Source organism: Trichoderma ghanense (genome assembly GCF_004382785.1).
Source record: "Trichoderma ghanense strain CCMA-1212 chromosome Unknown scaffold_9, whole genome shotgun sequence".
Taxonomy (NCBI): Eukaryota; Fungi; Ascomycota; class Sordariomycetes; order Hypocreales; family Hypocreaceae; genus Trichoderma; species Trichoderma ghanense.
This window is the reverse complement of record NW_027395672.1, coordinates 203559-220669: the sequence shown is the minus strand read 5'-3', so window position 1 is coordinate 220669 and position 17111 is coordinate 203559. Positions and strand designations below refer to the sequence as shown.

Sequence of the window (17111 nt, the reverse complement as noted above, 5' to 3'; positions counted from 1 at the left end):
GAGGTGATTAGAGGCTAGGCAAATGAGCTGCAAAGTGGTCTCACCCACAATGTTGGGCCAAGGCTGGTCTACCCGATAGCAGAGATGGACCTGATGCTGACGATAGGTAGGTAATACATACAAGGTATACAGTGGTTGTTGTATGCGGCCACTCCCGAGTCGGTATCAACATCTCAGGTCTGGTGCCTGAGGCAGAAGATACTCCAATCATCCATATACCTTAGCTTCAAGAGCGTGGCAGGCACGCATCACGGCTGCCCACTCGCAAATAGCACCTTCCCTTGCTCTCTCCACGCTTCTTTAGCAGTGCCGCAGCTTCCTCATGAACAAGCGGTTCCTTTTACTCCCCTTCGTTTCTCTCTTCTGCAGTTCTCTCCCTTCTCTCTCTTCCAAACCCTGCACAGTCAATCAACCAATCAATGATCCACGACTTCGTTCAACTTGTTGCAAGCCAATCTTTTTTTGTCTCGGTGCCTTTCACCACGAATCCGATCTCTCTCAGCTACATTTGCCCCATGTGTCGGAATCTCGATCGCCTTGAACTACTTGTGCCTTGTCTGTGCACCTTCGGAGCAGCTAGAACGACTTTCTTATTCCCCCTTTGTGCTGATGGCTAGATAATCTCTGCTTCGGCTTCTCTGGCTTTGCTTTTTTCCGCATCGAGATCCTCGTCTTCCCCCCCCGGAAGAAGAAGNCCCGCTGATCCATAAGGAGACTGATAGAAGGGGTGAATCATCTCGGGATATGGTGTTGCGGCTGCCGCGTCGGTATGTCCCCTGCTCGAACTGCTTTGGCTAATCGATTCAAGGTCCGGTAGAAGCAAGGGAGGGGAAAGAGACTGGTCAGATTTCAAAGATAGACCAAAGTCTCCCAACATTGTAAATGACAGTCTCTGCTCCAGTACTCGCACGCGCAGGTCCCCGAATGACTTCATCAACACAGCACATCCAGTGCAGCACACCAAACACCTCCCGGCGCTCTTCGTCGATGCCACCATCGCCATTCGGGGCTAGATGTGATGGATTGGTTAAGCCCCGGTTCGAAACTAGCATCTCGTGAACCAACCAGCCGTCATTACCATGAAATAGGAGACAAAATCGGGCACTCTTCTGCTATTCGGGCAACAGCCTGACCAGCCAACCCGAGTTCGTGTGTCGTGTCCAAGCTCCCCCCTTACATCCGACACCCATGTCCGTACCAGCCCTTGGGACCCGGCTAGCTGGTAATTTTCCATCTCGCCAGCACATTGGCCTGCAGCTAGCTCAGTCCAGTGACCCAGACGACATGTCGGTGCGAGCTGCGACCCGAAGCATTGACCAGATACACACCACTGAGATGGGTCTCTCATGGTGGCGGTCAGTGGTCCCTGCATTGCATTCCCAGCTGGCCCCCCCTTGTCCACATATTGGCCTAATCCGTCGTGAGGCAGCTGCAGATACTACCGCCGTCACCGCCACGGAAACAGCAAGAATGCTCTACAGCGTGCGTCTGCCCCGCCATGACCAGCCTCGGAGACTTTGATGGTGCTACTGCACTGCTGTCGCGGAGTACGAAGCACCTATATACCACTACCATCTTGGCGGCCATACCTGGCAGTCAGGGCAAATTTGGTGTGTTGACTACCAGCAGAGCAACATGCGATCTGTCTCCGTAAGCGATCGGCTGCTGCAGGTTCTCCCCATTCCGCTGCCCTGCATATCCGTTGGATATCCCATGGCTGTCTCGGGGTAAGGGGGCAGACGCGCAGGGAAAACAATGTCATGTTTGAAGACAAACTGTCAGTATTACGGACTACCGCTCACTGTTGCCGCCGGTGGTTTTACTAAAGGAACTCGTAGTGCAGAGCAGCGGCGCTCCGTTACCGGTTGGCCGCTACAGATGGCCCAAGCAGTCTCAAGAGTAAGGGGGGGTCGCCCACCAGCATGAGAGAACCTGCAGCAGGGTTCCATCGCCAAAGCTAATCGTGGCCGGCATGCCAGTGCCGTCAGCGGCTGAGCTGAGGCCCGGCTGGTCGGAAAACTAAGCGCTAGTCATAGCCAATCTGCATATGCAATTTATACGGAGTGCAGCTGCACCGCACGGTTGGAACCTCGATTGCTCGCGAGAGGACTCCCACGACCCGGGGATCCGGGAACACCAGATGCGAAAGGGCAGGGGCCATGGAAGCGGGCAAGGCAGAGCATCATCGAACAGCTGAAGTCAGTCTAGCCGTGGTCCTCAGCCTCAGCCTCAACGCCAAACCGCGCTCAGCTCATGGCCCAGGCCGGACAACTTCACGAGTCGTTAGTGTCGCGATTGGGCAGGACACCTCCGGCACCATTGAGAGTATGGATCAACACTGTCGAAAGGTCACAAGATGCGCGCCCCTGGGCCGCTTGCAGCGCCTAAAGAGAAGCAAGACAGGTCAATTTGACATTTGACGGGGTGGGGAAGATGACATGTCGGTCTTTGCGGGTTCCCAGACACACGGTATGTAAAATGAACAAAAAGTACCGCCAGATTATTAGTGCCTCCCCCGGCCTGGCTTGGCCCCTCCAGAATCGCAAATAGCAGCAGTTTCGAGTTCGTTCAGTCTGTAATAATGCCCACCGACAAGGCAGTCGTCGATCGCAGGCCTGGCATTTTTGCTGCGGAAATACCAGCCATCTGTTCCGACGGCACCACTAGTATCAGAAGAGCAGGCTATGCGCCGTTTCTCCTTTCTTCGGTACGCACTTGGAGCTCAGGCTGCTGGTTGTTGAGAGAGGTCAGCGTCTCCATGCTCCACGTCTTGCACGAGGTACCTATTGATTCAATCGGTGGTGGTAGCATTCGACCTCCTATTCACCGGCCCTCCCCTACCTAGCCCTAACAAGTACACCTACTTGCTGTGACACCTGCTCTGCATCTAGGCCCTCTGGCGAATTACATCGTGCAGGATGCAACCTCGACAGCTTAGCTCCATGGCCGGAGATTCGCCATTCAATACCCGGCGCTACCAAGAACTTGGAGGGCCCATGCCTCGCATGCAACTTGACACGGCTTTCAGTAATACAAGCAGCAGCCGTGCCCTTTTCTGTCCTCCCCCCTCCCCTCTCCCCCCAAACCCCCACGTCATACGGGGTTGTCAATGCATGGGCTGCATACATCGTTGCCCTCTCTCCCCATGCAATCGACGTCTTCCTTGTGTTCAATCATTTTCTTGTGAAACCCATCCTTGCATGTTGGGAGCAGCATCGTGATTTGACTCCCTGCATATTGCAGGAAGAGCCCTTCCGGGCAGCGGAGCATGACCTTCCAGGTGATTCCATGACTCCAGATCCTGCGTTGGGTCCTTGTGCCTTACGCCTAGAGTCGAGGAGTCTGAAGCTGCAGACGTCTCGCGAGTGATGGTGCATTGGACATGATCACGACTTGTCAAAGCGTGGACTCGTCAGATTGTCAAGTATTAGTGAATACGCTGCCTTTATTCTACATACATTATACATACTGGTATCAAGAAATTAAAAAAAAAAAAAAAAAAAAAAAAAAAAAAAAAAAACGCCCTGCTTCCCCAGGCATGGCACTCGCGCAGAAAGACAAGATTTCGCCGGCTGCAGTGCTCATGCCCACTAATTTGCCCGATTCCAGAGAGAAGGAGAAGATTGAACAAGGGAAAGGAAAACAGACAGAAAGCCAAACAAGATGCCCAGGATTTTTGGTTTCCCCCAGCCTTTGAGACTCCGCCATGTGCGTCGTGGAACTACCCATACCCTTACTGCCTGCTGGCACATAACTTAGACGTTCCTTTCCCCCCCTTTTTCCTAATCACCAGAGAGATGAAACAAAGAATCAAAAAGGGGCAACAGCGGCAAAGCAAATAACAAGAACAAGAAAGCCCAGGAATGCCGGAAATGATGATGTCCACGTTCGATGGCTCTGGGAACACATGTGCTGACTCCGTCCTTTGGTGTAAACCAATGGGCCTCGCCTCCATGAGTTTGGCCTATATTCAAAAGTCGAGAGGGCTTGAGTTTTCTGGGCAACGAGAGGATTCGATTGTGGGCTTCGAGTATATAAGAAGACGTTGATCGTGTATCGAGGCGAAAGTAAAAGCGGCCAGGTGCTGTGCTGCTGTCATCCCAAAAACGCCGTCCGCCTGAAGCGGTTGATGGTTGTTGTTCCTTTTTCTTTTCCTTTCTTGAATCTGGAACCAACGTCTGTTTTAGCAGGCTGACCTAGTAAGCTTCGCAGTGTGCCCAACTCACCCATATTACTGATGATGCTCAATCACACGGGGTGCCGCAGTACCCGCAGCATCGGCCCGGGATGACCCAAACCTCCTTTCCATCCAGAGCACAGGTTGGACATCTCGTGCCGGGGACCTTTCTGGCATTAGCACGTAGGAGAGAGGCAATGGGTGCTTTCTTAACTGACCTTGGGTCCCAGCATGATGGTGCCGGCAGACATGACGGGGGAATATGAAGGAACAGGTTGTTCCGGCAGGAGAGGGAAGACGGGGGCCTGGATGCCGCGGAGAGTGTTGTGCGAGAGAGGCATGGCTGGTGTGTGTGTGTGTGTGTGTGTGTGTATGAAGACAGGAAAGTAGGCTAACGAGTGGAAGAAGGATCCGGCGTCGAAGCAGAACGAATCAGCGCGTCGAATAGAAGGCCAGTAAGTCAAGTAGTGGTGATGACAGCTGACTGCTTTAAAAGTTAGCGAGTGCGATGGTGGTGGTAGTGTTTGGGCCGGGCAGGTAGGCGTATTATATGTCCACAGGATCCGGCGTGGGGTTGGCTAAGGGGGGGGGAAAGGGGCCCGATGGATGGCTCCAGAGACAATTGAATCGAGAGAGGCTTGGTCCTGATCAGATCGAGAGAAAAAGTGTGGGGGCCGTTGGCGTTGATGTGTGAATTTATGGCTCTGGGTCGGAGCAATCAGATTCTCTCCAGGAACCCAAAGAGTCGTGGTGACAGGTCGATGGCGCTAGACAGAGGTAGACACAGTAGACTGGGGTGCGGCGGCAGAGGACGAAGCAGGCCGGACCCCTGTGCCTAGACATTGGTTAGTACAAAGGTATGGTTAGCTCTTGTGCGAGCAGGAGGAGGGCCCAGTAGTACCATGACGGGGAGAGCTAATGCGGGCAGCGGCCTTGCTATCCGTCCGTTGATCGGGAGAGGCAAGGCCATGTCTCGAGGATCGGCTCGGGGGTGGGATTTGCGAGTTGGCAGCGTGGCAGCAGACATGTCATATCGACTGTGAGACGATGCCCTCGTCTCATTCAATGGCCCACGTCTCCAAGTCGCTTCGCAGAAACAGCAGCACCGTAAGTGATTTGTAGCAGAGCGAAGTACAGCGACGCCCAAGAGCGGCCGGGCTTAGTACTGGGCAGTACTGTTATTTGTGCCTCCTTTGGGGTGGCTCTAACGGCAGCAAGTATAAGTACTGGGCCCCGAGGGGGGCGTGTGGCGGCGCGATGCGGCGGCTCTTGAGAGACAGCCCAGACAAACGCTGTTGATGGAGCAACAAGCAAAAGAAAAGCTAGTATTCCAGGGATCGCAAGGCAGGGCAGGGCAGGGCATCGGACCAGGGGTGCGGACCTGGGGGACAGATGACAAGGCGTGGAGCGATTCAAGAAATGGCTGGCTTGGCCATTGGCAGTACCGGTCCAGGAACCTGGTATCAAGGGCAAGGCAAGAGAGTCTGTCTCTGGCAGCCTGACGCATGATGTTGGCCAAGCACAAGTCATACTTGCACGGCATTGATGCTCTGCTCTGCTCGGAGTCGCAGCAGCCTGTGCTTGGACGGCTGGCTGGCTGGCTTTGCGGTTCGCAAAGCGCGCATCGGAATGCTTGGGCATGTTTGGGGGCGTATGAGAGCGTGCGAGGACATGTGGGAGTGCACAAGTGTGCGGTAATGCCATGCTGTGCTTGGTGCTTGTTCATGCACGCCGCGATGGGTTTTTGCTATCCGGGAGCCGGGACAGTTTCCGTGGCACCTACAGCGCAGGTCGGTCTGCCTGCGTGCCTGCTTGTGCGAAGCATGTCCGAGTACACAATCGTACTACTCGCGCTCCGTTAATACAGGGAGATAGGTAAGATAGGCACCTAGTTAGTTGGATGAGGTGCGGCATGTACGTCAAATGTCGTGGAGGTGTTGTGCTGGGAGAGAACAAGGGGGGTATGAGGCAAGGATCGAGATGAGAACCGGCCAGAGGACGGGCATTAGCCGAGAGAAAAGGGAAGTCCATGGGTTGCATTCCTTCTCNGGGAGGAGGAAGAAGAGGAGGAGAGGAGAGGAACAAGGAGAGAAAAGGGCTGACCTTGCAAAGGTGCTTGCACCGTCCTGGATAGCTACCAAGGCAACCATGATCAAGTGCCGTCTGTGAGGCTGCAGCGAGGCGATGCGAGATGCGGTGGAATGAAGAAGATGATGAAATGCAGAGGAGAGGAGAGGAGAGTCAAGAGTCAAGTACCTGAGGTTGTACAGATGGCGAGCTCGTACAGTCGTATAAGGTAAGAGGTACCTAGGTCAGATACCGTGTGCAAGGTTCCTTCCACTTTCCAGCACAACAGCAATTCTCGTCTCCTGCATCGAGGGCCAAGGCAAGAACTCTGGAATCCGCAGTTTAGCTGAGCGGCCAGATGTACCCGCACCCGTACCGGGTCCACCGCGCCGCCAATTGCCCAGCTGGGCTACCGCGCTCGACCCAGCCAATCAGCGCCTCGACACGCCGATTCGATCTTGCGTTGTGGGAAAGCGACGGCTACCGACAGGACAGCCAGCCAGCCCACTTAGTCGCCCGCGAATTAGTACCTGCGGAGTGCTGCTAGCAGTGCTAGTACCGCTAGCCCCAGGACCTGAGGGTACTGGCCTGTCACTTCAATGTGCGGGCTTGAATCGTGCTGATACGGGCAACTCGACTTGTTTCGATCCAGCCCAGTGCCGTGTTGCAGCTGCTCTTGATGTCTGAACCAGCAGCAGTGCAATCCACGGTACGGAAGTTACTGTGACATGGTGGTACTGCGGAGTGCCAGACCGTCAGGTTCCGCGCAGTTGCAAGGGACATCTCACGATGGATTCATGTACATCCAGCTCCGGCTCCAGCTCCAGCTAACGCACAGATCAAATTCGCGGACCAACACAATAAACACCCCTTACATCTCCAGCTGCCTTACCTTGCCTACCTTGCGGCCACAGGCCATCTCCCGCACCCAGCGCGATGGACTGGCTGCTGTTGGCTTCCAAAAAATCGGCATCTGGGGACTGATCGCGCCTCTTCGATTCGATCCAGAGCCGTTCTGGTGCTAAAAAAGAAAAAGAAAAGAAAAGCGGCACAGCCGTAGCAGCAGCAGGACTTGAAGCAAGCCACCTTTTTGTGACAAATGTTGGCGCCTGGTTCCAGGTGCATGGCGCCGCCTGGAAGGTCGCCGACGGCATCCCGCCAAAAGTCTCTGCAGGGCCCAACAAACGAGATCAGCCCGGCAAAAGACATCAGTCAAGGCTCTGGCAGGGAATCCAGGGCCGGGATGCCCAATGCTGGCGCTGGGGCAAGGCGTTGGGACCGGGCTCTTGCGGTTCGTGTCTATCTCTCTTGCTTCCGTTTGGCCATGGCAATTTCAAATCGCTCGCTCTTGCTGCTGGCTGCACTCCCCCTTCCCACACACAAATTTGGCGTGCTCGCTTAGCAAAGGGAAAGACGAAAGACGGAAAAATGGAAAGATGGAAGCAGTGGCGATAGGGAAGGAGACAGAAAGAGCTCTGCGGGCAGGCTAACACTATTTGAGAAAGAGAGACCAGGATGACGACCGGCCAGAAGGGGGGCAGCACTTTCGGGCTTCGTACCTGCCTGAGCAGCAAATCTTCAAGTCACAGCAACTGCACATCGAGTCCCTGTCATATTTTTTCGTGAGGTGCCTTCTTTTCTTTTTCTTTTCTCTTTCTCCCCGTTTCCTTTTCTTTCCTTCTTTTCCTTGTCTGACATGTTACGGACAGCGCTTCCAAGGGTACCCTATTTGCCTGAGAGCACGCCAAGCCGCAAACCTGGAAGCTGCGGCATACCTACTTCGTACCTTGCCTGACCAGGTACCACCTCGAATTACCTGATCTATGGAAGGCATGGAAGATCCACCCATCCTCCTCTTCCCTGAATTGCCTGCATATACTTCCAACCGCGCCTCACGATGATAAGCACCCACTCACGGCATAAACACAGAGATGTCACTTTCGAGACCTTTCAGCAACACGGACCAAGCCTTGCCATTTCCCTCCTCGCTAGCTCCGTTCTCGAGGTTGCCTTATGTCTACCTGTATGTACCCAAAGGGGACCGACAGTTGGGACGACGCGCAGATCGTTGAATCATGGAAGGGCTCCAGACCGGCCTGCCCAAATCCACTCCTACGCCCCAAGAACGTACGATGCATCATAAAGAGACCACTTCTGCCGTCGTACGTTCGAGCGCGTGATTTCCCGCATGCCTGTTCGTCTGCGACAAAAGAGCGTCCACGATACGCCTCCTTCATTTCCAGCATGCATGCTGCCGCCGCGGCGAATCTCAGCATCGAGTCGTCCTGGGGCATCCAGGGCCGAAGCGGAGCCGGTATGGGGGCACATGGGCGGGAGAAAGAGTCAACGAATGGGTGATGGTGGGCACAAGCAGCCAGAGAGAAGAGGCAGTTATGGCGGTGCCTGTCAGTAAGCAGCTGGCAGGCTGTGACTTACACGGATTGTGTCCAAGCAAGTTGTCTACAAAGAGCCACTCTACTCTTCGCTGACGTGGGGCGGACGAATTTCTAGCCTCCGCACTCCTCCACGGATAGAACCCGAAATGAGTTACATGTGCGCTTACTAGCAGCATCGTTGGCACAGACAAAGCACGAACCCGGCATCAAAGGCAAATTCTGCTTGTGTATGCGCATTAGCAGCAGCACGGCGGACGACGGGTCGCGGTATTGGGCTGCAACGGTGAGTGATGCCGCTCCACCCTCCTCTCTCCTTGTCGGCGGTTACTTGTACTCTTGATACGATGACGGTCTGCTGCAGCTTCACCCTTAAACCCCCGCGACGATCCTCTGGATAGACACCCCAGACCCAGAACTAGCCGTCTGGAGCTGTGGATGCGATGAGCAAGCCAGCCGTGCCAACAGCGATGCCGGGAGCAGACGGCTGATCCTGCGGTACTCTCCCATGTCTTGAAACGAGCCTGAGTCCAGGTCTGCTACTGTACCTCCATCTGCCGCAATACATACACGACAAGATTAAGGCAAGCTGCAGGTGGTCCATCCCAACGATCTACGCACGGCAGCATATGTACCTACTATCCGGTGTTGAACATCTCCCAGGTCCGGCAAAGACCTGCCCCCGTCGTGCTGCTACCATTTACAGATCACTTTGGATCAAACATCTCACCCAGCCATGTCTCGTTTCCCAGCTGCAAGCGATCCCTGTCGCCGGGAACTTTACGAACGCCCCGTGCAGGCACAAAGTACCTCAACCGATATTGAATTTTGAATACCTACAGCCTGAGATTAGTCCCTTGGTGAAGCTCCTGGAAGTCTGCGGCGCGCAGTGTGATCTCAAAAGGGGCCTGCCGCATCTTCTAGGTAACTGTTAAACCTGTTCAGCCCTTGGTGACTCTCTTTACATAAAATGCCCTGCTCCTCCTGTCTCCCAGAACAGCGGAACCACGTGCCACATACCTACATGATAGTACAATGTGACCACGACGCACACACTCACATATGGAACTCCTTCCATGACATGACATCAATGCAAAACAGGCACGTGTGTTTCGTCCTTCGTTACTCAGCATGGGCCATACCTAACTGCCTCTCGTCCGTCAGGAACCAATTTCCAGACACGACGCCGCTCTATGCATGATTCATGTTTGTGTTGCGTGCTTGTACAACCCCTACTCTGAACAGGCACGCACGCACAACGCCAATGACAGGTATCACAAGAGGGTGCCAAAGCTAGCGTAACTGGGTTCCGCTGTGATAGGAAGACTTCTCGCGAGATGGACCAGGGTCTCCCGCGGCACCGCGTTGGGTGGCCGGCCACTAGGAGCAAACCCCGGCCAAGAGATGCTAAAGGCCTGCCTGCGGATCACAGCCGGCTTGTGCAAGGCGGCTTGCAAATGGGATTAAATGCCGGTCGCTGCGTGTATGCGGAAGCGGGCGGCGGCGGCGGCTGCTCCGTATCGTCATGGCTATGGACCATCATGCTGCCTGCTGCCTCTCGGATCATGCTCAAATGTTGACGGATTAGCCCGAGGCCTCTTTGTCAGGCAGCACTTAGTACGTCCAGATCAGGCGAAGGGAATACTTAGTACTTTGACTACTGCGTGTTTTGCGCACCATTACTATCACCACGACCTACCTAACAACGATGCCACTTTTTTTCGGCAAGGGGCTGCGTATTCGCCGACGAGGAACTGATATAATATCCAAGGCGCAGAACAGGGAGTGCTTGTTCCGCCCAACAAGCAGCGTGCGGTCGAGAACATGTTTTCGTTCATGCCTTCCCTCCCGATATTACCCTCTGGAAGCCGGGCCGTTGCTCATATTGGACATACATACATATGTACGGGTGCCCCATGCTTCTCGAAAGAGCAAAGGGCAAAGGCCCCAAGGCATGCAAGTCCTTGTCCCGTTGGGAATCGAGAAGCCCAGAGCGGCATGGGCAGGTGAGTACCAAAGTCCGTGGTGCAGGCAGTCTTGCCGCTAGCAGTGTGTACTTACCTCCGAACGTTGTTTGTGATGGTGATATATGATCACGGTCGCATTCAGCACGTTAACCCGTGTCCCTTCTTGGCGTATGCCGGCCGCAACGCAGCCCAATTCCGCAAGGAAGGCTGCTGGGTCATGCTCTAGCAACGGCAACGGTGTTTTTTTTTTTTTTTTTAAAAAAAAAAAAAAATTAAATTGCGTCGTCCTTTTGTCCCTTGGGCACACTTGTGCTCCATATTTCGTATCGCCTCTCTCTGATCATCTCTCAGCCATCGCTTATCATCTCTCAGAAACGTGTCCGCCAACTGCCAATAATCTCGCCGCATCGTGGGTGCGTACATGGAGGTGGTCCACGACGCGTACCGGTGACTCGCAGGCGCAAATAAGCCCCACGGCATTCTACTTGCATATGCCCAAGCGCCGTCGGTCTTCGCCCTCGTTTTGGCTCCACCAGCACGTACCCCGGCGACGTCCCAGGGGACGGGGTAACGACTGCAGAAGGTACAGAGTACGGGTGAGTGTTGGATGGGTGGTTTAATGACCCCACCATCTGCTATCTGAAATTAATGAGATCGCTGGGTGACGATGACCTGGCCCATATCTATGCTTACAGGTGGTAGTGGTAGCAGCACCGCTTTATTTGGCGATGGACTCAAGTGGGAGGTTGCTCGATGGAACCCATTCCTTCAATGACCTGCTGTAGGGGACAACGGGTCGTTAGGTACGAATTACTCCCCACAGTCAGTACGGGGAAGCTGTAGCCGCTCTTTCATGGCTTGTACTTCGTACGGGATACGGGGATACGAGGATACGGAAGGGTTCGGAGTCGTCTCTCAAGGTACGTCCTCCCGCGCGGTCTCCCACTTCCCGGCGAAGCCGCCTACCTTACTTTGTTTGCCGGCAACTCATGAGAACTGACAGTTGTTGAAATTGGCATAGTCAACCAACACACAACCTGGTTGGTCCTCTCGGGGGTTGAGCGTCTTCGCCCAACTTTGAGCAGGTCCTCTATGCACATGAAGATTGGGAGAGAAGCCAGTGGTCGGGTCAGTTGCTTCATGACGATCAAGCCGAGGTGCTGCGATCTGTCTCTCTCGATGAATATTCCTCTTGAAGGCTTCGAAGGCACGGATAGTTTCAAGGTAGTCCTGGAGTTGTCTAGCGCACCTTGCTCTACATGGAGTGGTGCGCTTGGATTTTTCCTGGAAATGTAATTCGTACTTCTATAGAGGCCATCACTTATGGTACTCTACACTAACCACGCCACCATCCAGGGCTTCTCGATGTTGCATTCTTGGACTACCAGGTGTTCGTCTCTAGCCATGTGCTGTCTCCATCGCAGCCTGAATAGGTTCGCCAAGGTGAGGAGGGCTCCGCTTGGGTTACCACCCGGTAATGTGCTGGAGTCGTATTGAGATGGGTGAGCACATGAGTTGCCCGTGCCTTTCAGGGTAGTGCATCCATATCTACAAGGTGGCCTTGCTGGTATGAAATTTGTTTCTGTTGCTTCTCCAGGTCAGACGATGTACTGTTACGAGTGGTACGAGCGTGCAGGCAGGGCACTTACTCGCACACGCGCAGTCTTGAGGTCATCGTGGCCCGGGATGCGATTTCATGGTACCTGAGATTGGCGGCTCATCTGCCTTACCATAAGCGGGCTAGCGCGGCTGGAACAGGCAAGCAGAGACGGGTCCCGGGGAGGCAGGCGCCAAGGGGAAAGTTGGGAAAGAAACAAATTTTGGGGCCTCGCTGATCTCAGGTACGTACCTACTCATACGTGCCTCTTCGAACTTCTCCCAAGTTCCGAGTGCCTGTCTCGACTCATCTTGACCGGGCTCGACTCTTTCTACTGCACACCCCCTCCTTCTCTCCTCTGTTGTCACCCTACTACGAGGCCATTTGTCCATCTTTACAGGCGCCAACCCTCGACAATTTCTTCCTCCGTCTGCCCCCGGGATGTCTGACGCCATTGCGCTTGGGATGCTGCATCATGGCTGCCCAACTGCCCTGAACAGGAAAAGGGCAAGCGAAAAGAGAAGAAACAAGGGCAAGGACAGCCAGGAGAGCGCCTTGCTCGCCGCAAATCTCCTCTTCGGACGGACGTGATCCAGATTGCAACTCTTGGATCCCACACGCCATCACGCCGATCTGCATACCTTAGAGAAAAAGGAAGCATACTTCGTACCAAGTGATTATTTCCTTCTTTTTCTTTCTTACCCTTCCATTCTCACCGAGCTAGCTATTGCGAGTTAGACAACTTCCAGCTCATGACCACCTAAACTTTTCTCTCTTCTCTTTATTCTTGTTTGTTCTGCGCTCAGGCTCGCGGCAGCTAATACTTGACCCTTGAGGTGCGTCTAGCTGGCGGCAGTTGCGGTACCCACAGACTCTCTCTCCCGCCTCTCCCTTATATTCCATTGTTTCTGGTCATTCCTTGACGGAACTCGCACCGCGGGAGATGAGAGTCGGATTTACCCGGTGTGTTGCCAGCGGTCCAATGTTTGCAGATCTCGGCACTAGCATAAAAAGAAAGAAAACAACAAGAAAGCACGGGAAAGGATGCTCCATGGCCACAACAGGCGGGACCGGGTGCTACGAGAGACACACTGCGGCTGTCACTTGTCAGATGGCTCGACGGTCAGGCGGTCGCTTTAACAAGTGAATGAGACAGCAAAATGGCTTGCTTGCTCAGCTTGGCCAGGGGAACCCAGCCAGAGCGCTATTGGCAAAGCGGATCCCCTATTTTCCCCTCCCTCCACTCGGTTCGGAGTCTGGGAATGCTGTAAAGCGCACACGCCGATGTTGAATAAGGTATGTCTGCTGCTTACAAAGCACACGGTGAGACCATATTCAACTGTCATATTGTCTCCTAGGCTAAGTCTGCCTACAGGCTCTTGGCTTTGCTGTCGCATGCCATGTCATGTTGCAGAGCATGAATCCGCCACGGTCATACTCTATGAGTAGCGTTAGGCTGCCGAGACCACCGTAACATAAGACGACTCTGCCTGATAGTGGGTGTTTCTTGCTGTTCCTTGTCAAGCACGGACCGGACGTCGAATTCTACCCACTTAGAGACGTCACCGAGCCGGGTCAACACTTCGACTTCTTCAGTTTATATTGTCAGTCCCGTCCAGAGTCGGCGGTCGTTGAAATTAAGCAGTCCGCTCGTCACGTTGTGAAGGACCTTTCAACTCCTGATGGAGCCTACTAGACTGGCGAGTTAAATCGAGGGAGCACAGCCCGGCACCGTTCTACAGGGCATCTCCGCAGTCAGAGTAGCCACAACTTTTGTCCTACTCCGTACACGGGCCCTGGCTCAGGGATCACACAACCTCCTCCTACATTTGTACCAGGAGAGGGGCAAAGGACGATGGCCATCGCCCATGCCTCTGCTCTCCACTCGACCATCTCGGCGGCTGCAGAGGCTAGTGTGTTATCGCTTGCCAGACGACAGACCTTGTACGTGTATGACAATTAGTTGAGCGTTTGGCCGGGCCTGAGCTGCGAGTTCCCTTGCGCTTACAGCATACCCCATGCCGAAATGCATACTACGAATGTAGGAGGCATGTGCGGAGTGCATGGTCATGCTGAACTACTGAGAAATGGTGAAAATGCCCAGAGATATCCTGGGTGGTTTGTTTTGGGCCGGGCGTGATCCCTTTGAGAGGGATTCAGTCAACACTCAGCAAAGTTGGTCAGTATCTAAAGACGAATCATCACTTGACCAGACAGTGAGTTCCGCGCTTCGACAGGACTCGAAACCCCAGACGCTTCGGTAAATAGAATTTCGACTTGCCTCGATGACAATAGAACACTGCATGTTATGTGCGTCACGAGAGTGCCCGGCCGTGTCCACCCTACTCGTTCTACTGAGCTCAACAGAGCCCTGATGCATATGAATGGCAAAAACAAGGAGCCTGGGAGTTGGCTCTGCTTCTTCGATGGCAGGATGATGCATATGGACAATTCCTCACTACTACTTCTGTCTCGACCTTCAATCCAGGCATGGGCGGCAAGCTTGGGCCTGGGATCTCTATCCAACGATAGCTCGAGCATGCAACGTACAAGAGGCATTGTGACGCAGGTGATTGCCGGCTGCAGCGCAGGACAAGGGCAAGTTGGGAATCTTGCTCTCCCGTTGGAATTCCGCGTCACCCAAAGGCCAAAGAAACTCCCTGGATCAGAGTCAGGAGCTGCTGCTACCAGGACCGCGGAAAGACCTTTGCAGGCACGCCGTCATCCAAACCGAAATTATCGAAGCAGAGCGGCCTCTGACCAGGGGATGAGATCGGCCAAGCCACCGGCGGGAGCATGTCTCACATTTCACCAGCGGGAAGAGCGTCAAGCCACTGATCAAAGCGCAGGATGACAAGGCAACCCCTCAAGGAGCTCGTTTAGCGCTCAGGAAGCGATGGGACGGAGCGGTCAGCCAGTGCCCGAGAAACAAAGGCCAGCTTGTACGCTCACGGCAAGACTGCATGTTGCCCTCACAACCAACGGCGGCAGTCCCATTGGCTCTCAGAGCTGCAGTGCATTTTCATCTTACCTTTCGGAACATACAGCCTACCACCCCTCCTGCAGATGGTGAGGTAGAATGGAAACTTTCTCTGGGGTTACCATTCTAGAGACATGGCGAAAGTCCTCGGGAAATGGACTGAGACCAGCAGCCATGGCTACGCGGGTTCCATTAGGCACAATCCAATCGCCGACCTGGTTCTTACCTGATTTGACTCGGGGGCCAAAGCGAGTCTGCCATGGACAATGCATGCATCTATGCCTACCTCTCGTGACCGTGGCCACTTGTCTAGTTGTTTTATCTGCTAGAAGGACCTTGTCGAGGGGCTTGAAGGGGGGGGCGTGAAAGGAGGACTCCTCGAGGATTCGGTCACAGCGACGCTTCGATTCCTGACAGCTATTCGTATGGCTTACTGATATCACGGTGCCACTGTTTCGGCTTGATTAATAGGCTGTTTCGACTTGCTGTCCAGGTTTTCATACATGCTCCCTCTCAGAGGCGCGACTTATAGCCCATCGACGGCTAACGTCAACGACCAGTCTGCTTTGGGTGGCTAATATAGAAGCTGCAGTAGCTTTTCAGGCTTGCTTCTGCTTTGCGGATCTCTAAAGGCGTATGAGGCATACAACTACTCTTAACTGGCAAGGATTCAATCCGGCTACATATGTCGGCGCGAATACTGGACCCCGGCTGCATAAAAATGCATCTCCCCGGCTCCTTTTCTCTATCTTCAACCTAAAGGCGAGTGTCTCCTGCCTCTGGGTGAGAGAACAGGGGTGGTCTGGATGGATCTTGCGTCGTGCCTTTGGGCGTTCTCACGGCAGACTGCGACTTGTTGCGGCACACGGCGAGTTGCTATGGGTCGTTTGTATATTTTGCCTTTGGCAAAAGCACAGTCTGTGAAATGGCCTGACTTGTATCTTCTAACAGCATACCAAAAGGGGCAAAGCCATCCGGGCACACTTGTCCGTCGAATATGCCCTGCTCTGCAGACATTTTTCTTGCAGAACACATGTAGGAGACACCTGGGCCAATGAAAGCCCAACGACAAGGACGGACCTATCCTGCAACATCAGACCCTCCTGACTCACGACCTATGCCCAACAGACTCATTCCCTACCTCGGGAGAAGGCGGGGAAGCCAGAGATGGGGGGGGGGGAGGGGGGAGAAGGAGTAGAGAAGAAGAGATGAAAGAGGAAAGAGAGTCGCAACTTGGATGGGAGTGCCGGTCTCCCTCCCTGGCGTGTTGACGGCGGCTAGGACATGACAAGATGCGGCCTCCCAGACAACAGCGAGCAGCCAACACGCACGGGTCCTCCTTTCGTGTTCATGCCGGAGCTTCTGCTAGCATGTTTCACTGCGTCACCGACAGCCAAGACGGCTCGAAGCAACACCGGAAGCCTGCAGGCGATGAGCAGTGGACTATCAACGGAGTTAATGGCGGAGGACTCGTACTCGGCTGCCAGTGCGTCTGTTCCCCGACCGTCGGCAGTGGGACCGTTTGTCCATTCAGTGCCGCCCAGACCACGTTGTGGCCGCGCAAGTTGACGCCTGCGTACACGGTTCTCCCTTCTGCTGACGACGGTGAGTGGCCCTCTGTTGAGGCATAGTCCTCTCTGCTCCAGCTTGCTCTTGGGGCCACGTTCCTGGAAGGATGAGGGCGGAAGCAGCCGCATCCGAGATGGCAGCAATCGGGGGGGCGCCAGCCCATTCGATCTTCCCCCCCAAACCATCCCCCAACCATCCCCCCAACGCCGCTCGACGGTATCGTGCCACGGCGGCATCAGCCCCTTCCTCCTCCGATGCCACTAGCCGCGTCCTGCTGGAATCATCGACCGAGAAAGCCAGAAAGGAGCCGAGACCAGCACAGAAAGAAAAAAAAGAGACGGATCACCTCCGTGGTGCCTGA

The 17111-nt window shown here is 54.4% G+C and overlaps 3 protein-coding genes across 3 annotated transcripts; 1 reads left to right on the top strand and 2 right to left on the bottom strand.

Moving 5' to 3' along the window:
• Window positions 1-4244: 4244 nt before the first annotated feature.
• CCMA1212_007145 (uncharacterized protein) lies at window positions 4245-5214 on the bottom strand (the record flags this gene model as incomplete). The annotated part of the gene is made up of 4 exons (XM_073704321.1): window positions 5079-5214; window positions 4970-5006; window positions 4396-4520; window positions 4245-4343 (listed from the first exon to the last, which is right to left on the bottom strand). Exons 1-4 carry the CDS (start codon window positions 5202-5204, stop codon window positions 4245-4247), a joined length of 387 nt encoding a protein of 128 aa, XP_073557165.1. The 5' UTR covers window positions 5205-5214.
• Window positions 5215-5239: 25 nt separating this feature from the next.
• Window positions 5240-5818, bottom strand: CCMA1212_007144 (uncharacterized protein; the record flags this gene model as incomplete). Its single annotated transcript, XM_073704320.1, has 1 exon — window positions 5240-5818. The coding sequence occupies one exon, from the start codon at window positions 5816-5818 to the stop codon at window positions 5240-5242; it is 579 nt and encodes a 192-aa protein (XP_073557164.1).
• A 10655-nt stretch (window positions 5819-16473) lies between these two features.
• On the top strand, window positions 16474-17111 carry CCMA1212_007143 (uncharacterized protein; the record flags this gene model as incomplete). Its single annotated transcript, XM_073704319.1, has 2 exons — window positions 16474-16786; window positions 16828-17111. 2 exons carry the CDS (start codon window positions 16474-16476, stop codon window positions 17109-17111), a joined length of 597 nt encoding a protein of 198 aa, XP_073557163.1.